We start from the raw sequence: 19,160 nt of genomic DNA on the forward strand, positions 1-19,160 counted from the left end.
TCCTTGCGCATAGCTGTACGCTACAAAAGTGAAGACTTAGCGAAAACCAGATACTTGCACAAGACGTTTGGGTTGGGACATCTCGGCTATCAAAACGTGTGGTGCACTTTTATGCCGCCCAAATGTAAACCGTTTCCAGGTGCACATTGTTTGCGTCTATTGACATGAGAAGAAACAGCCCAAATATTTGCCTGATACAAATTTAAGCCACCCACAATTCTGAAAAGTAACCTGATAAACACAAGCAAGAGCAAGTCACGTGGGTTCAGTTACTGTATTTGAGAGCAACGATAACAACATCTCCAAGAGTAAGGACGCACGAGAGTTCGAATCACTTTTAACAGTTGCTTTGTTTCGCCAACGGATCAACACGCTAAAAATCGAAAGCGTTACTCCGCATGCATCGAACAAAACAATTGTCAAGGCCGATAAGTCGGCTAAGGGCAGTCTGCGCGATCAATTGAAATAGGGAATATGATTTTGACTGGCAGATGTTTGCGAGCAATGGCGGTGCTACAGTGGTGATGGCCATTTGGCGTCAGGCATCTGCGAGAGGGAATGCTGGAGTAAAAGATGAGCTTTCGGAATCGAAATGTCAAACAAAAGCAGGGGTACATTAAGGACAAAAAGTTCGGTTTGGCTCAAAAAGTATATCTCAAAGTGGACAAAATTTTACTGGTATATATGACCATATATCCGAATGCAAAACTTCTACATCAAGCAGTTCAATGAAGCAGGCGACAGACAGTGCGCCATTTACCACAACTAGGGAGGTAGGACCGCAGGCTCCTTTGCGTTCGTGCCCGAGGCAGTCAATCATCACTTGGCAATTATAGGTGACGAATTAGGGCCGTTGCCGTACATGCAATCACGCATGTCGATAATACTCTATATAAAGACGCGCAAATACCTTCATTGGCTAAACAGGAACGCGTCGTTCGTCGGGACAACCACATAAAATTATGCACTGTAAGCAATAATAACACAAATTCTCGCACACGACGATATATAGAAACTAAACAAAAGCACAGCACGGAGTTGAACTTGTTTCCTCCTTGGGTAAGTAGGGGCACAGCACAGAACTCAAAAACAGAACGAGATATTGTGATGGTACATTGCCGCGTGGAGTGGCGAACGTAGGTTCAGCACCACGTAAAGTTAGGCGAATCTGTTATGACCAAGCAGCGGCAAAGGGAAAATTTTGTTGCTAACAGGCTGCGAATACGACATAACTATTTTGTGTCAAAGTTGCTTCATAAACTGCTGCTTTTGTGATAATTAAATGCTAGGGCTTTGAAATGTGCCTTTTCGTTATTGCAAAGCACGCAACATACTTAGTACCACTGAAACGGGTTAGAATTACTGCTTATCAACGAACGCAAACACACATCAATGGTTGGGCGTCGGCTTGGTGATTGAAGACAGTGTGCAAATGAACTCTATGGGGGGAAAACTCGAACTTCACTTTTAAAGGAAAAAAGGTCAAAACCACATCGAAATTTTCATGGTGTAGAAACTCTATGAAAACCTTCATTATGCTGGAAGTGGAAACAGGAAATTTGAGGTGCACGGGTGTTTTTTAGTCGATCCAGCAGCCGTAATAATAAAGTGTAGTAATATAGATGTGGGCAAAACAAGTTATGTCATGTGCATGGCCGCGTTGTTGCTGTCGAAAATATACAAATTGTTTGTGGCAGCCACAGCGATGATGCGGTCCTTGGGGTGCCAGGCTGTGTGCAGAATTTTCCTATTAAAGTCCAGACTGTCCACGCTTACTTCATCTTTTTTCCGCTTTCCCCCTTGGTTCACCTTAATGTAAATTGATAGAAAAACATGTTTTAAGCTTTAACACATCATAGGTATGCATATATGCCAAATGACACTGAGAAAGATGTGTATCATACAGGACAAACTACCATCATCAGTCACTTACTTTCTTGGGTTTAAGAAGTGCCCGTGGTCGGCTGTTTTCCCGCGATGCTTCTAAGGTAACATCTCGCTTGGAGTTGCAGTCAAAGATGCGGAAAAAATTGTTGTATGAGCCTGTCATTATTGCACTGCAGACAAAACATAGTATCAGAGTCCAGTGAAAACTTTTAACGAGAATTTCCCGTAGGTACTTTTTCTAAATATTGCAAACTTCAAATGTACTGCATAAAATTTAATGATTAACCTTGCAGAAAGATTAGGCCACCACACATGTGCAAAACTAGAATAAGCAAATAACATATTGGTCACACCTGTCAGTGCCATTCCAACAACACTCAAACTTGTCAAATATGCAGTCGTTTTCATACAAGGAACACAACTTGCTACGAAGGTATTCATGAACCTGCAATCACAGAATAAACCTTACTCATAGTGGTGCCTGACTTAAGACTTCTTAAGGTTCTTAGCAAATATTACTTGAGAACCCAAGAAGTTTGAGAGACACCAGTTTATGAAAAGATTTTTAACGGTTCATATGTACTTGTTCTTCTGGCCTAATAGTCTGTGACATTAGGTGTGAGTGACACAGTTTTTTTAAAACTATTTTTAAAGAATGTTTGTAGTACCCTATGGCAGTGTGGTCTTAATGCGGGTACACAAAAGGCAAACATTTTAATAATTCTTGTTTGACAACAATAATTTTTGTCTTTAGTGTCCTAACATGGGAGGATTAAACAACAAAATGCTGTCAGATTTCCTAGGCATTGTTGTGTGTAATAAATGTCTCAATTTTGGTAAATCTCATCTCTAGTTATTAGGCACTGGCCTGCAGAGTAGGATAATATTTTTAATGACCTGCAGCAAAAATATTGGACCACACTGCCTATGACCATAGGCGTCGATTCCCGGGGTGGCAGGGGTGGCGGCCTCCCCACTAAAAATCTCTGGGGTGGCAGCCATTATAAAATAGCTATGCTGCCACCCCAGAAATTGCCTGGCCGTATTTATAATCGTGCATTACAGATGTGCGTTTCTTCCATTCACATGCGCTCTTTCTAATGGTCGGTATATTTCGAGCAAGAGCAAAATTTCTTTTGTTTTTAAACAACGCATGGGAAAAACCCATTTTGCGCTACTCGCTTCAGTGATTTCAAGTTTGCTCCTCCAGAGCAAGTTTGATAACAAGACTTATGACAATGGCAATTTTCACGTTTATGTGTTCTGGACGTTAATTGGCAGTTGGGAATTATATTGTTAAATGGAGTGTTCCTTGTCCATGTGCGGGAAATATAATTGCAACGGCCACCCATGTGCGCAAATTTCGTGTCGAAACTGCAAAGCCGATTCGATACTTTTGCAAAATTAAACATGTAAAATTAATTAACATAATTTACAGATTGACAAGCCATGTTGCGTTTTTTGCGTTATGTTACCTTTTAACCACACTTCTTATGAATAAACAACGCTACCCAGCACGGGATACACTTTTCCTGCCACTACTACCAGTATGCTGCTGTGATTACATCCGTAACGCATTGTGACATCATAATTCAACAACTAGATAGACGATTTGTGACGTGACTTTCAGAGGTGTTACGTCCAAGTTAAGCAAGATTGCGCATCCGCGAAATGCCATCTACACTTAATGTGTATCGTAGTGTGGTTTGATCACGCCAGGAACCACCTAAGCAAATTTTGCCACCCCACAAATGAAAATTTATGCTAAAAAATCGACGCCTATGCCTATGACATATATATTAATTTAAAAAAAAACAAGAAGTTTGATAAACTATATTTGATGAACACTTGTTTAGTGTTTTTTTTAATCTTTCAACATTTTTTCCTACAAGCAGTCTTTGCTTTCAAAACACTAACAGAAAGTACAAGTTTGGTGTTAAACACATGCCCACCTGAAACGATTCAACTGGTTTATTTTCCATGTTCAGGTCCCACACTTTCACAGAAAGATAATCTCTAGTAATCATGTAACGCCCGCTGTTGCTAAATTTCACATCACTTATTGAGGAAATGATCTCAGAAAAGAAGGAGCGACTGTTTGGATCCTCTGGTTCTTCAAATACTGCAAAACAAAATAACCTCATTAAATGTTTTTTACTGTACAATTATGTGTTAGTATTTTTAAAAACTGTCAATAAACTAAAAGGTACAAAAAATGTTAATTAAGTATTCTAGGCATTTTTTGTCTTAACAGCTCCTACTCACTGGGACAAAAAATCTCTTTTAAAAAGTAACTAACATTCCAAAAACAGCTAAGTCCACCAAATATCAGCCAACCCCAAAACCACTTCCAAGCCGTTAAGATAAACATAAATTCATAACTGGGATCAGCCCCGCAGCAGTCATGCAGTCCAGCAATCATGGCACACTCATACACATATCATATAGTGTGAAGGTGTTGTACCGATCAGCCGGTCACCAAGCATTCGCCTATGGTAAGGTTTAGGCTAAAAAATCTAAATTTCCAAATTTTAATTTTAATCCACAACAGTAACCTTCCTGGGACTCACACTCTACCAACTGAGCTACACAGGCTCAGCAGTGAGCTCAATGATAGTCGAATTACAAGCACCGTTGCCTGCCTTGTATGCTGCACATGTCAGCTTCGCAGCTGAGGATCGCCAGATTGACCAGTACGCAGTAAACACAAACATAAATTCATAACTGGAATCAGCCATGAAGTGTTCATGCAGACCATTTCTGTAACAATACAGAACAAAACTGTTTGCTGGAATCTTACTTTTAGCATGTTGGTCACAGAGTGCAGACTCTCTCATATCACACAGTCGAATGGTTCCCTTGCTGCTGCTGTAGACAAAAGTATGACATTCATGAGGGTGATATTCCGCAGCAGTAATCACCTCTGTCAGATTTTCCATATTTTCTGGTTTGATGTCAACAATATCTGAAAAATTCTTCATTGTTAAGGGGTGTGAAATCACATTCCTATTTAGAGTCATCTTATGTGGTTGGTAAATAAGTCTTATGCACACACTGGATAATTATGTTCCTCCCCTATAATAAACAAAACAAAGGTCACTAGCTGACATTTGGGGGGGTTATTTTTTGTGGGTTAAGTTTGCATCCCATTCTGTGGAGATCCAACAAATTATAGTGAAGTGGGGTAAAAAACACTTGTTTCAAACTTCACCCCATTTGACTACATTTGGAAAATTTAATTAAGAAATAGTGATTTGTTCAAAATGCATAATTTATAATGTTAGTGTAAAGACACAAGCAGACATTCCTGATCTTAACCAAATGCTGTAACAAGCGGCTTTCTTGCACAAAAAGTAAAACATTATTTAGTACACATTTGGCGTATTGGCACAAACAAATTACAGCACCACAAATTATATGCACATTTTATATACCTCTTACATGTAAAAAGTGACTATTTAAAAATCTTCTTGACCAAGGGGTACAAAAAAGTTTTTTAGGCATGCCACGTTCCTAATTTTTTAAAGTATTTGGGTCAAGGTATTAAAAATCAAGTTAGATTGAGGTTTAACATTAAAGAAAAGGGTTGTAATATACATTTGTTAACATATGATTTCTGCACAGCATACGTTTTATCCTTTGTTTCATAATCCAGAAGAGCTTGGTGGGCCAGAATGCAACCCCTGTTGTTGGTTACCAAAAATATCTTGCCTGAATTGACTGCTAGCAGTACTGATGCAGAAAAGCACTAAACTAGCAAGTATATAAATGTTTATTTTTTACAAAGACTCACTAAAGCTCCGATCTGTAATCTCCAAATGCCACAAGTTGATTCGAAGATCATCAGCAGACAAGTATGTCTGGTCATCACTGTTGACAGAAATTGAGTTGATGTGGTACATGTGTGCATTGGCAAACACCTTCTTGGGCGACGCCTCAATCATTAATTCCATTGGCTCATAATGAGGGACAACAAGTCTCTGAGGCCGAAACCTTCGTGGTTGGTCCTCCTCCTCACGGAAGTTGAACCCAACTGCTTGTTTTTCCCGTTCTGACACCTTCCACAACTTAATGGTCTTGTCTGCAAGCATAAATGGTTTTTGACTCTGGGCATGATTATTATCCTATATATATACATCAGAAAAAAGGAAACTGCTAGAACATGATCACTTGCACAATGCTAAAATTAGAATTAATCCAATGAGCAGTATCTGACCCTCTGACAGGCAGCATACTTATCAACAATCACTGCTTTTTAAGATAACTCTAAATTTAAAAACAGGTTTTCCAATAAAAACATTATCTACTGATTCAGTTTCAGTGCTAATTTATCACAGCATTTAAATTTATTTTTAGTATAAGATCTTTTAAAATCCAAATGACATTATTTCATATTGTTGACGGTGATTACAGTGAAAACAAGAATACTTAAAGAATATTGTGAACAAATTTCCTACCATTTGTCGAAAGTAGGAAGTGAGCTTGATTTCTTCGGGGTAGCCAACGAATTTTATTGATTTTCTCCTCAATTTCCAGACTTTTAAGATAATCAAATTCAGGCTCGTGACTCTGAAACGTGCTATACACGTTGTACTCACTGCTACGACCTTCATTAGCTTTGTTCTAAAAAGAGATAAATTTATTTAGCACAAGCACACTAAAGATTTTAAGACTGTACCTCAGTGACATACATTTTTGTCACCTATGAAACAAGTAAGGATCATAATGCAAAGTAAGTTTCAACAAATCTAATATAGCATAAGAATAATAATTAGACTTAAAATCACAATGCTAATATCTTGGCAGGTTTATCTAGACCAGGGGTGGGCAACCTTTGTTACTGTGCAGTAACTACATAGGGCCAATTATAAATGTCAAAATTTTAATTGCGGGTCGCACATGTGCATAACACAAAGTGATTTTGCTTTGTTTCTTACCAAATATGCTTAACTACAAGTATATATATATAATTCCTATTTGATTCTAGCCATATTTTGCCAGATCACAGAAAACTAGCATCAGGGGCACTAATCAGCTCAAAAATATTTAATAATTGGACTTGTTTGCCAGTACTTTTGAAATTAAAGCGTCTCTGCGGGCCGCACAACCTTTAATGAAGGGCCGCAGGTTGCCCACCCCTGATCTAGACACTAAAACATCAGAAACTTACAGCAGGTTCACGTTGGAAGATAACAACTCTGCCACCCTTGTCACCAGTTGCTAATAATTCCCCATCGTGATTAAATTCCACAGTAGAAATGATATCAGCTGTGAAAATCAATTGCAAAATTGACATTCAATGTCAAAAATGTTTGACAATAGATTGCAGTGATTAAACACTTATGTGTAAATAAATATAAAATGTACACACTGTGGTTGAATACTCAGTACCACACATAATATTAGTCTTGTACAAATTAAGAACTAATGCTGATCTTAATGTTAACAAAGTGTTAGATTATTTTAGGTCTGTATTCCCAACTACTTGACAAAAAGTTTAGGCAAATACATTCTAAAGTCCTGGTTTTATGGTTTTAGTGTAACAAACCCCCATACAAAAATGATTGTTGTTCTAAAAATGTCCTTAACACTAACTTTATGGTTGGTTGCTAAATAGCATATATGACCTGAAAAGCTCATACTTTGTTCTGTGTTTTGCAACGATACTAATTTATGCTAATGTCCCAGAACCATGTAACTATACATTGCTGCTAGTTTAAGTATTCTTTTACAACAAACAAATTCAAACAATTTTATATATCACTTGCAAATTACACAAAAACATTAAAGTAAATAGCAAAAAGATAAGCAAAAAAACTTACGTTCAGAAACCTCATCATCCATTGTTCCCTTAACCTGAGAGAAATGCCATTGTAATTCATCATTACCAGCTGCTGATGAACCACTGCCAGCTGCAAACAAGTGCACAGAAATTATGGATTATTAGAAGAAATGACAAGAAGGGATTCTATAAATGGCATTTTAAATCTATGAAAGGCTGTGAAACACACAATTAAACTGTGTTATAAAAGTGTTTACGATAAAACTAGTGCCAATCACATTCTATACAATTCCTTACATGCATATGTGACTTTATGATACACATCAAATAAACACTGGTCAATATATGTATTTTCACAACACTTGTAATTTGACAAAAAAACTTTAACTCTGGTGTTTTAGTTTCATAGTTTTTACACTTGTTCTTGTTTACATTGTACAAAAACTGAATATTCCAAGTCAGCATATATACCACAACAAAACTGTTATTATTTTTAGTACTAAACTATTTGTACAAGCACAATTGTCCAAACCTTGTTTTAACGCAGGTGCCATTTACTGATGTTTTTATTCATTTATTGTTTTTGCTGGGTATTTAATATGCTTGAAAACTGTATGAACACAGAGCAACAACATATATCATCACAACCCATTGTCTTGAAAAACAACACAAAAATGTTTATTAAGTTTTGTTTATCAGACTGCCCTGCTGTGAACTAACAATGGTATGCTTTCATATTACTTTGCATGTCTTATTATGATGTTAATAATACTTGTCTTTGTATAGTGTGTATGTGTTGTTGTGTAGTACAACATTGAATTAACAAAACCATTACGTTTGTAATGAACAAAAAAGTAAAAGGTATTACTACTACTAATTCAGTGAAAATTATTATGTTTACATTTAGTGGGTCTCAAACCATACAGAACAAGGTCTTGATACAAGCAGCGAACTAAGTGCTTAACATATGGCTGCTTGCATATTTTGTAAATACCTGTTTTCAACTTTTTTTCAACTACAGGTACTTCTGGATTATTACTCGTCCAACTCCAAAGGGGAGTCAATATTTTAGAGGAATAACATTGTACTATTGATTGCATACCAGCCATGATGATCTCACAAATTCCGGACGACTTCACAGACCTCACATGTGCTCTATGATGAATGATTTTTCCCCGATTCCTTCGGATAAGTCCAGATTACGCTTGCAAATCTCATCTTAATTGCCTCAAAACATTTTAGAACGCGGCAACACCTATGGGCGACTTCGGCGTATCCGGCCGCTAGCGTTCCGATGAGTTTTTACATAGAAATCGTTTTCCACTTTTGTTCGTTTGTGCATTTTTTTGAGTCGGAATCATGAAACACGAAACAATCAGGCATAATAAATGTTTTGGGTGGCACACGAGTGTCTCACAAGTTTGTTTTTAATGTAATTTTTTAAGTAAAATATCGTTTCACGTAGCATAGGCAAATATAGTTTGGTGTCGAGTGGTTTCGGATCGATGTTTGAAACTTGTTGTTGTTATGGTTCGGTCTTGCCCAAAGTATTTTTAAACAACTTTTAGAACCATAACATGCTCCACATATGGTCCAATGTATAAATTGTTCATTATTTAGTGTTCTCACCATCCTATCAGTATTTGGGGCATTGCTTTAAATAAATATTTACTGCGCAAACCAACATACCAAAATTATAGGCTTTTTTCAATATTTTATTGAAATATATACGTATAAGACACAAAAACGGAAAGACGAACGAGAATAAAAATAGACCCAATCAAAAAGCGACAAGATGGGCTAAAGGCCCGCCCACTTTACCTTAAGGGTCGCAAGTTCATTATTCTTCAGTGCACTTCCATATTCTGAGGTTTTAACCGACTTAAAAAATGAAATAAACGTGCACAGCATGGGCAAAGTTCCTCCATACTTATACTCCTGAACCATTTCTAGGCATTCATTAATTAAGTTTAAGTTGTTTTTGGAAAGGTCGTCAGTATTGTCCCATTCGGGAGGCAAGGCAGCAGGGCGGCAGCCATTTTAATGAAAATTTTAAAGTCATTGTTATTCGGTGTGTATTTGTATTTATCTGCCAATTGGTCGTACTTATAATATTCCCCCTCAGAATTAAGTAAATCGGAATAATCAAGTATTCCTGCATTTATAAGAGGCTTTAAATAAAATGTTTTTGACCTAAGTGTGACAGATTTTGAGGCCCACAGTGCTCTACTGTGCGTTTTAGGTGATTGAACTACTTACTTCTGATGTCTGTGATTATCTTCCTTGCCGTTTGTAAGGGGATAATTTAATTGTTGCACATTGTTTCGAGGAAGTTGGCAAGTTGCCTCGAACCCATGACTCTAGTTCCATTAAGGACAACGCATTTTTTTCTAAATGTTTCCAGGGGGCTTCGTATTCGACGTCAAGAAAAATTATAGGCTACACTATATAAAAGTGAAAGATAAAAGTTTAGACATATGTTGAAAGTTTGCTTTCCATTTTATGCAATTGATCAAAGAGATTACAATCAATTTTGAAAAGGCGACGTGAGCACTGTAAATACACAACAAAAGCGGAATGTCTCTGGACTCCAAACTTAACTTTTCACACAGGACATAAAATATGGTAGATTCGCCTGGGGTAAAAAAATGTAGACAAATCAGCTAGATTTTATTTGTCAATTTGACAAATAGGTGTGTTTGTTTTGCAATTGTTCGCCAGCCAGCGAATGAATGTAGAAACGACCTAACTGACGTTGTTCGGGCAAGACAAAAGAACAGCGTGCCGAGAAAGGCGAAAAACTTAGGAGTGCTTATAAGTACTGAATTTATAGTTGTGAATCCATTCAGCTAAAAAATTTTGGTAAGGTTAAGTACAACTGATTTTTGCAGGAAAAGATGGCGAAATACTTGGCTCTTCTTTCGTTGGTTGTGGTTCTTGCAACATTTACTTTGGTTCAAGGTTCTGGTCTCAGGTCCAACGGGTAAGTGATCGACTTACGAATTTGTTATAATCTTGGTACAATTGTTTAAAAAATCATGTTATTTGAAAAACACTTATTATATAAAAAAAAATACAAACCGACGGCACGCTTTCTTTGTCGCGTTGGCTTATGTTTTTTCTTTTCAAACACTGCGAACATCTTGGGAAAAAAACGGCATTGAGTCCATAGATTCGTGTGATGCAAGTGTTGTGTGTTCCTAAGCACGCTTTTATTTTGTGGCATTGACTTGTCAAACAGAGGATAAAGTTAAATTTTAGTGGTCAAGTGGTAAACAAGACATAACGAGGTTGAGAACCTTGTTATACATTGTAATGTAATTATTAGGTTTGTTTTAGTCTAAAAACAAATATTTGCATTGTTGCATTTGCAAAAAATGTGAGTCGTTATCAGGTTTTTTTTCAGGTTTGGTTTGGGTGACCGCTAAGTAGTTTTAAGAGACCGCAAGTGTTTCATTTAAATACCAAAAACTGTAGTTGTAGTTGCAAGTCCAAATTTTGGGAAACCGCTGGAGAATTTTTTTTTATTTTGGGAAATCGCAAAACACCTTAAAAAAACATTGGTCGTTATGTTAAATGTATACAGAAAGTGTGGACTAATGTAAATCTGACACTTCTCTTTCATCTAACTCCATTTATCGGGTTTTAATAAAGGTCTTTCGCCGTTTCGAAGTATTGATGTGGATACGACGCACTTTATAGAGCTTGTTGGCGTAAACCAATCCCGTGTATTCCGCCTAAATTTATTTTGCCAGCCGCAAAATTTATTCAGCCTGTCGCTGGCATTAACAATCTTTCCACGTCGAATGCCTTACGAATAATCATTGAATGGAGACCGCTATCACATTGACAAAGCGTTTGACGCGCGAGAATGAATTCGAACGCAAATATCCGGGTTCTATTTAGCTGTCGTAAGTTGGAGATTGTTGCACAACCGAATTTTGCCATTTTTTTTATTTCACTCGGGCACTTTGACAATGAGGATCATGTATGTTATCGGTGGTCAAGTCGATTATTTCACAATATATTCCATCTTAAACCGTAATCGTTAGATCGAATCCGCAAAACAAGCTTGCGTGTTGGACAAAAACGCGGTTACTACCATTTAACCAAATTTCTTAATCGTCCCAACATCACACTTTTTTGATCAGATAGAAATGCGTAGTAGAATTTCAACCTCAGATAAGAATTTAAGAAGAATGGGCAGAAACGTTTTCAAACTTTAAAGTTACCTTGTGCCAAGATAATTGTAAATATGGTCGGACACTATTTCGTACTTATTTTCAGGGCAAATGTATGCCGCCGGACTGTGCCATATCTTCAGTCGTACAACGCTCCCTATCGACAAGCATACGTACGTGTATTCTATGAACGATGTTGGGACTGGAAGCAGAGATTTAGGTAAGATATGGATTTTGCAATTGAATTGTAAAGGAACATCCGATTTCATTATCATTTATCGTTTCAGGTGTAAAAGATATCGCACACAATATCGTATTGCTTACAAAAAACAAACCAAAACTGTGTATGTAACACAGTATTACTGCTGCCCTGGATGGCGTCAAATTGGCAGTCAATGTCCACTGGGTAATCAAAGATTATTTTTTTCTAACTTCATCAATTAAAGCGTATGCTCTAAAACACCTGTTCGTATGCCTAAATGCGCGTCCCATTGATTTACTTTTTTTACTCTTTTAAAGACCAACGGACATTGTCCGCAATTCAACGCATGTATTTGCAGCAATTTGTAAACAACCTTGCTTGAACGGTGGAAGATGCGTCCGACCAGATACATGCAACTGCCCGACTGGCTACATAGGAAAAACATGTGCATCTGATAGAAACGAATGTGCAACTAGGAATGGTGGATGTGCACAGGTATGCCTCGGTACTTGAACTTAATCGGACATGTTTTTGTACACGCCAAGTGTGAAACGGTTAACACCCTTGTTCGCATTTTGTTATTGTTCGGGCATTGGTGTCTCCAATTTAATTATTGACAACGAATCAGTTTAGTTTAGGAAAAAACATTTAATCTCGCTTTTGCGTTTGAGGAATTTAGCGTAAACAACTAAGTGTAAACAAAGTTGCTTGGTCACTTCAAGAGATTTTTTTAATTACAACATTTACAGCAAAGTTAAACAAAACCAATCGTATAGAGTTTTGCAACAAGCAGCGCTAAAAATATTTGTAGGAATGGCAACCACGCAAGATACCATAATAGTAACTATTCCAAACAGGTGTGCAGAAACACGAGAGGTAGCTTTCGTTGTACGTGTCACACCGGATTCGTGCTAGATGGAAACGGACTGACTTGTTCCGACCACGACGAATGTAAAACATCGTTCCACGGTTGCCAGCAAAAGTGTCAAAATCACAGAGGCTCGTACATATGCGGATGCTACGATGGATACACACTAACAGAAGATGCTCGGACTTGCCGAGGTAGCATCTCTGGAAATTAGCGATTTTGTTTTTCGAAACAGCTTAACATGGACCAAAAAACACATCGCATCCTTTAAGTTAGCGTGTACACCTTTCCGCTTTCGTTTAGGCAGTGGTCTGCAATCGCCAGAGGAGTTCGTTACCAGGCCGTATAGTTTTTCACGTTAAATGCTTTAAAACATTTTGCCCATGGATCCAGGGGATTATAAATTAATTTATCCGTTGTCATTGTTGATTATTTGTAGTTTTAAAGGCCGGTCCGCGAAAAAATTTTGATTTCAAAAACGTTTCGCGGTACAAAAAAGGTTGCCGACCCCTGGTTTAAGGCAATAAGCCATCCGAGCTTTGATCGTGCGTTAAGCTAAAAAAAAGAGAAATTTTCATTCACATACTTCGCAGATGTCGACGACTGTGCCAGTAATCCGTGCCAGCAGAACTGTATCGACCTTGTAAATGGCTACCAGTGTACGTGCCACCTTGGTTACAAAGTCAGTGAAGACGACAACACAACTTGTGACGCAATGTGTCCCCAGGGATGTGGAAACGGGGGATATTGCGAATCACCTGGAATTTGTTCGTGTGCGGAAGGCTGGAGCGGACACAGCTGCGAAACTCGTAAGTAATGTTTTTGATGTTTAGATGACTTGCATCAGCTTTTAAATCCATACCAGCTAGTCATTGTTGCCATACCAGTTATTTAGAACTTTTTTTGAACTCTGGGCAACCAAACTTGAAGGCTATACCTCATTAAGGTAATTCATCATAACTGTATTTATAGCTTTGCAAACAAGAAAATCTATTGCCTTCAAGTTTACCACATTAAGACAGTTCCATAATTTTACTGCCAAAACTTTTTTGATCTCCATTGTCAAATGAAACCGGACTTGAAACCGAACAAAATCTCCTAAATCCCCATAGCTTAAATTTCCCAACGACGGCTTTGAGCCATTTTTCGCACGTTTTCATCACCACCAGTGTTGATTGATCACACATATTTTCTCACCTATACAACTTTGTTTGTTCTCAGCTTTGTGTGGGGCCGGATGCGTTCAGGGGGAGTGTGTTCAGCCGGACATTTGTATCTGCACATCCGGGTGGGAGGGTGATGCTTGTGACTCTGATGTGAACGAGTGCGCGTCGGAAAATGGCGGATGCGACCACATCTGCATTAACTCACCAGGATCTTTCGAATGCGATTGCCACACCGGGTATTTATTGTCCGAGAACGGGCAATCCTGCTCAGGTATAAACATCAGCTATTTATTGCTGTTGTTTTATCAGCCGCTGTTATCACCTGTGAATGGACATTAACATTTGCACAAAATAGTTTGAACATAGTTGTTCACTGATGGGCTTGAGTATTTGGTGAACATTTTAAAAATCAAATGTCGCTTTTTACGGCGAGTTTTATTAAATTATTTACGAAACTTTTCAAAAAATATATTCATTACGCAAATAGACATTAGGTTTATAATTTTTTTACTCTGTTTTTCGTTTTTACTATTTTTTTTACAGACCACGACGAATGTTCAGATGACGGTCACGGATGTGAGTTTTGCGAAAATACTGCCGGATCATATCGCTGTATTTGCCCGGACGGATTCGTCATCGGTCCAGATGGAAAAACATGCGAAGGTATGAAAGTTGTTCAAAGCAACTTATAAAGCAGAAAACACGACGGCAAAAAATCCATTTTTGCTTCCTAAAATTTTTGCTGTATGAAGGAATTAAAATACACAAGAAATAATTAAAATAAGAAGAATGAATTAAAATAAAAAAATAAATAAGACAATAATGGATTAAAACAAACAATTAAATATCAGATGTGTTTAATACCTAGACATCGACGAATGTTCGTCATCACCATGCCAACAGGGGTGTTCCAACATTCCGGGTTCTTTCAATTGCTCGTGTGAACCGGGATTCGTTTTGGACGCAAACGGTCTTGACTGTTCTGATATTGACGAGTGCACCTTGAACCAGGTAAGATAAAAAAGAAGTGAATGTTCGCCGTTTTGGCGTCGGTGGGTTTGAAAAAAGCAAAAACATGCGATAAACATTGCTTTTAGTCATAATTAGCGAATAATTGTTGCTCAAAAATAGTTGTGTTTTACCTGTTTGGCAGTTTTTTTAATGAACGACCAATGTCTGAAGACTGCTTATCAGACAAATTTCACTTAAATTTCTCATAAATTGCAAATGCAACAGCGTTTGACCGCAAAACATTAAGCTCACGGAAAGGTGTTTGAGTCTGTGTATTTTTTAAGCTTTAGACATTTTTCATGGAATACTTATAACGTTGCAGCACGCATGCGAACAAGGTTGTGTCAATACATACTCGTGGTATACTTGTACATGTAATAACGGGTACCGCTTGGGGTCCGACGGCACATCATGTCCGGACGTTGACGAATGTGCTGATAAGAACCTGAACGACTGCCCGCAGGAGTGTGTAAATACTGTCGGTGGACACCAATGCAAATGTTTGTAAGTAACAAGAATAAATTGTGTGTGGGCAACATGTATCATTTTTAGTGAAATAGTTGTTTAGCAGATGTTGTAATTATTAAATTTCGTCCATTTGCGAGTTCTGAGATTAATAAATTTGACGTATGTGTAAAGCCCAGTTTGTGCCGGCAAAGTCATTTTTCTTTTTTTTTTCGTTGGGGCAAATATTGAACATTAGAAATAATTTTTTGCAGCTCTGGATTTGCACAAACAGAGGAAGGTTGCCAAGCAGTTTGCCAGCCGTCCTGTGCAAACGATGGAATATGTGTGGCGCCTGGAATGTGCAAATGTAGTAACGGTTGGACAGGCAATTCCTGCAACGAAGGTAACGACGTCTTATTCGGTGCACAAAAATCTTGCTTTGTGTAGCAATGCATTAGTTAACAATATACTTTTGACCTCTTCTTTTTCACTTTGTAAACTGGTTTCGTTCTAATAAAAATTGCAAATTGTGCTAATGTGTCCAAAAATCTACTACGTAAATTTATTGCCTAATTTTGTTTATGTATCGCTCTTTATCAGATGTGAATGAGTGTGAAGATGGCACCAACACATGCAGCCATATTTGCAACAATGTGGATGGAGGTTTCCTTTGTTCGTGTCAAGTGGGTTACGAACTGATAAACAGCCACGAGTGTGTGGACATCAATGAATGCGAAGTCAGCAATAAATGCCAATCCGGGTAAAAAGGCATTTTGTGAAATTTATAGTATTGTTTACAGTTCATTTAAACAACAATTACTGTGGTGTTGTATTCGCCCCCAGGAACTGAGGATACCATAAACAGTTGGTGAAACATATATTCCGTGAAAATACTGTATGCAACGGTTGATTCTGTTTGGCCTAGGTTTATACACTGGGTTTTGGATTATTTTGGATCGTCAACTGATAACATTTTGTTTGATTTTGTATTTTTTTCCTTTTTCGTGCTGTTTTCGTAGTGTTGTGATTTTTTTCATAACATTTGGTCTCAAGTTTGATTATATTATGTTACAGATGCGAAAACACGGAAGGGAGTTACGTGTGTACTTGTGAGACTGGCTATATGCTCGATACCAACGGATTTTCTTGCTCGGATCACGACGAGTGTGCAGCTGGAGAACACGGTTGCGATTACTGCGCGAACACACTCGGCTCCTACTCATGCTTCTGCCCGGAAAACTATTACATGGAACTTGATGGCAAAACTTGTTCCCGTAAGTCATGCTTTGTTTCAGTCCTTTCATTGATTAATTTTTAAAATGATGTACTTTTTACCATCCGTTTGGTGGCATTACAGAGCGGTTTGTAACCAATACAAATATCCCCACATACAGACATAAAAACCTTGATCAGGATTCATCCCCGGGATTGTCCTGGGTTCGAACAACCGTGAAAAAAAATTTACTTTAAAACCTATATGCACACCGCACACTCATGTTTAAATCACAATATGCCGGGACTATATTAATTTGGTATAACATCTGTAACTGTCCTAGCTTGCTCCTGTGATAGTGCTAGCTGTCATAGCTTGCTCCTGTGACTCCTGTGCCATAAATATTGCTTGCACTTGTCAACAAGATTTTACACATCTTTATGTAAAGCAGTAGCCTAAATGAAGTTTTACTTGTTTCAGCTGTTTGTGACCCACCGTGTGAAAATGGAGGACTATGTACAGCGCCAAATACATGCAACTGCACAGATGGATGGAGAGGCAAACGCTGCGGATGGGAAGGTACGTCTGCAGTCATTTTGTGAACCATTGTTTTTAACAGCTATCTAAAGGGTTAATCTCCAATCCAAAGTTTCTTGTCCTCAACGATACATGCGTACAGTGTCTATAAGTAATGCAATACCTGGAAATTTGTTAAAGCTATCAATCAGTTGTGGTGGCATGAATTTTGTCATGTTAATTCCAGCAAAAGTCAATCACTGGACCCGCAACACGACTGGTTGTCAGTGTTATTTCGACAACACAAGATTCGACTGCGCGTGCTGTGTGCTTGGAGGATGTCAGTGCGACTCGGCGCGTTCAAATCAATGTGTACAATGTGGGTATGGACACACATGTACTGAGGAGTATGGTGAGCAATTTGTTTTACAAAATCGGACGTTACCCTTTTTAATGGTAATGGTTTGACCAAAGATAAGTTTAGTTTTTTATGCTTGTAGCTTTAGGTATTTAACCAGGGCAATTTTAATTTTGTTTTAAAATAATTACTTTCGCAGACGCTGAAAACAGAATGGGAATCGATGCATGGACGTTGACTGAATCCGGTTGTCCCTGCTTGGATTCGGATAACAACTACGGATGTGCTTGCTGCAGAAACCGGGGATGTGCATGTGGTAAAACTGCACCGAACCGGTGCACCCAGTGTGGATTGCCGTTCATGTGCTGTAAGTAAAACGATTTTTTCAAATAATCGAGATATTGCATTTGTATATTGGTAAGTGAAAGATAATGCCAATAGATTATGTGGTTAGAAAATGCGATTTTGGATTATGTTTCAATCGGGTTGGCATGCCCTCAGTTTTTCACATACCTCAGTCGTGATTTCTTGGAAGGATTTCGCTTCATACAAATCTTTTAAGTGCCCTCTTGTGTTCTACCTGACCTGTATATTAGAGTAGGACTTCCCCACCTGAGCCAAAGCGCGTATTCATTGGCGTTGTGGAAACTTGGCGGACGGCACTCACTAAGGTGGTATACTACATTAGAATATTTTGGAAATGTAAGCGCAAAGTTGTTAATCAGGTGGTGGATCGCGGATTTGGGTTCGGGTTTGACACTAAAATTAATCAAAATGGGTTTAATTGGGTACTGTCTCACACACAGTTTCATTTTAGAGTCGAGTTTGGTTCGGGACCATTTTCTTTGTGTTCCTTGTTTACAAAATGAGCGTGGAAGTGGATACTACGGGAGAAAATTTAAAAACTATCTGCATTGACCGTATCATTGTGTTTTTATTTGTAGATTTGAAGAAACCGTGGGAGGAGTAACAAACTTGTAGTGGAAACCACGTGCAATTCTTCTTTAGGAAGTTAGATTATTCTGTAGTGTTGAACTATATATCAATTACTTAATGTGTAGATTCTTCAGGATGTTACAAAAGAAATCACTTTGAAATCATAGAATATTTAATTTCAATAATTCGTTTTTTAGTGCAAGATTCCTGTTGAGTTTTAGCTATTGAAAAAAGACCGCTCACACAATAACTATACTCTCATGATTTGTAACTTTATAGTTTAAATTATAATCTACAAATTAAGATAACTTATATGTAACCGTTGTTTTTAAGTTTACCTAATTTCTTATAAAATCTCTTGTAACTTTCCGATTTTCCCAACTTTAGCTGATTTGTCTCTAATACAGCCTTTGCACTTGCACTTTCTGCCCAACAATCTTAATACAGTGTGAGCCTACTGCCCACTGTGAAATACGAAATACTTATTAACTTTCTGCATTAGGATTTGTATTAGATGTAAAATATGATTTAAAAAACACCCTTAATTACCAAAATTTAATATGATATTAAAAAATCTTTAAAACAATCTTAAT

The 19,160-nt window shown here is 37.8% G+C and overlaps 2 protein-coding genes across 4 annotated transcripts; one reads left to right on the forward strand and one right to left on the reverse strand.

Annotated features, from left to right (window-relative positions):
• Positions 1–255: 255 nt before the first annotated feature.
• Positions 256–8,942, reverse strand: LOC145224444 (serine/threonine-protein phosphatase 2A 55 kDa regulatory subunit B delta isoform-like). Of its 3 annotated transcripts, none has more exons than XM_080090932.1 (10): positions 8,664–8,942; positions 7,710–7,799; positions 7,058–7,155; positions 6,345–6,510; positions 5,681–5,968; positions 4,688–4,852; positions 3,840–4,009; positions 2,241–2,332; positions 1,934–2,057; positions 256–1,809 (listed from the first exon to the last, which is right to left on the reverse strand). In XM_080090932.1, exons 1-10 carry the CDS (start codon positions 8,776–8,778, stop codon positions 1,639–1,641), a joined length of 1,479 nt encoding a protein of 492 aa, XP_079947058.1. In that variant the 5' UTR covers positions 8,779–8,942; the 3' UTR covers positions 256–1,638. The 3 variants fall into 3 exon arrangements, with proteins under 3 accessions (XP_079947058.1, XP_079947060.1, XP_079947059.1); XM_080090934.1 differs by having other exon boundaries at positions 8,772–8,941; XM_080090933.1 differs by lacking the exon at positions 8,664–8,942 and adding an exon at positions 8,202–8,320.
• Positions 8,943–12,245: 3,303 nt separating this feature from the next.
• On the forward strand, positions 12,246–19,148 carry LOC145223558 (uncharacterized). Its single transcript, XM_080089963.1, has 15 exons — positions 12,246–12,256; positions 12,370–12,547; positions 12,910–13,114; positions 13,514–13,729; positions 14,142–14,357; positions 14,630–14,749; positions 14,955–15,097; positions 15,420–15,601; positions 15,817–15,947; positions 16,145–16,304; positions 16,619–16,818; positions 17,238–17,336; positions 17,521–17,685; positions 17,831–17,998; positions 18,576–19,148. The coding sequence occupies exons 1-15, from the start codon at positions 12,246–12,248 to the stop codon at positions 18,599–18,601; spliced, it is 2,220 nt and encodes a 739-aa protein (XP_079946089.1). The 3' UTR covers positions 18,602–19,148.
• Positions 19,149–19,160: the final 12 nt, after the last annotated feature.

Source organism: Phallusia mammillata, chromosome 4 (genome assembly GCF_965637545.1).
Source record: "Phallusia mammillata chromosome 4, kaPhaMamm4.hap1.1, whole genome shotgun sequence".
NCBI classification, from domain to species: domain Eukaryota; kingdom Metazoa; phylum Chordata; class Ascidiacea; order Phlebobranchia; family Ascidiidae; genus Phallusia; species Phallusia mammillata.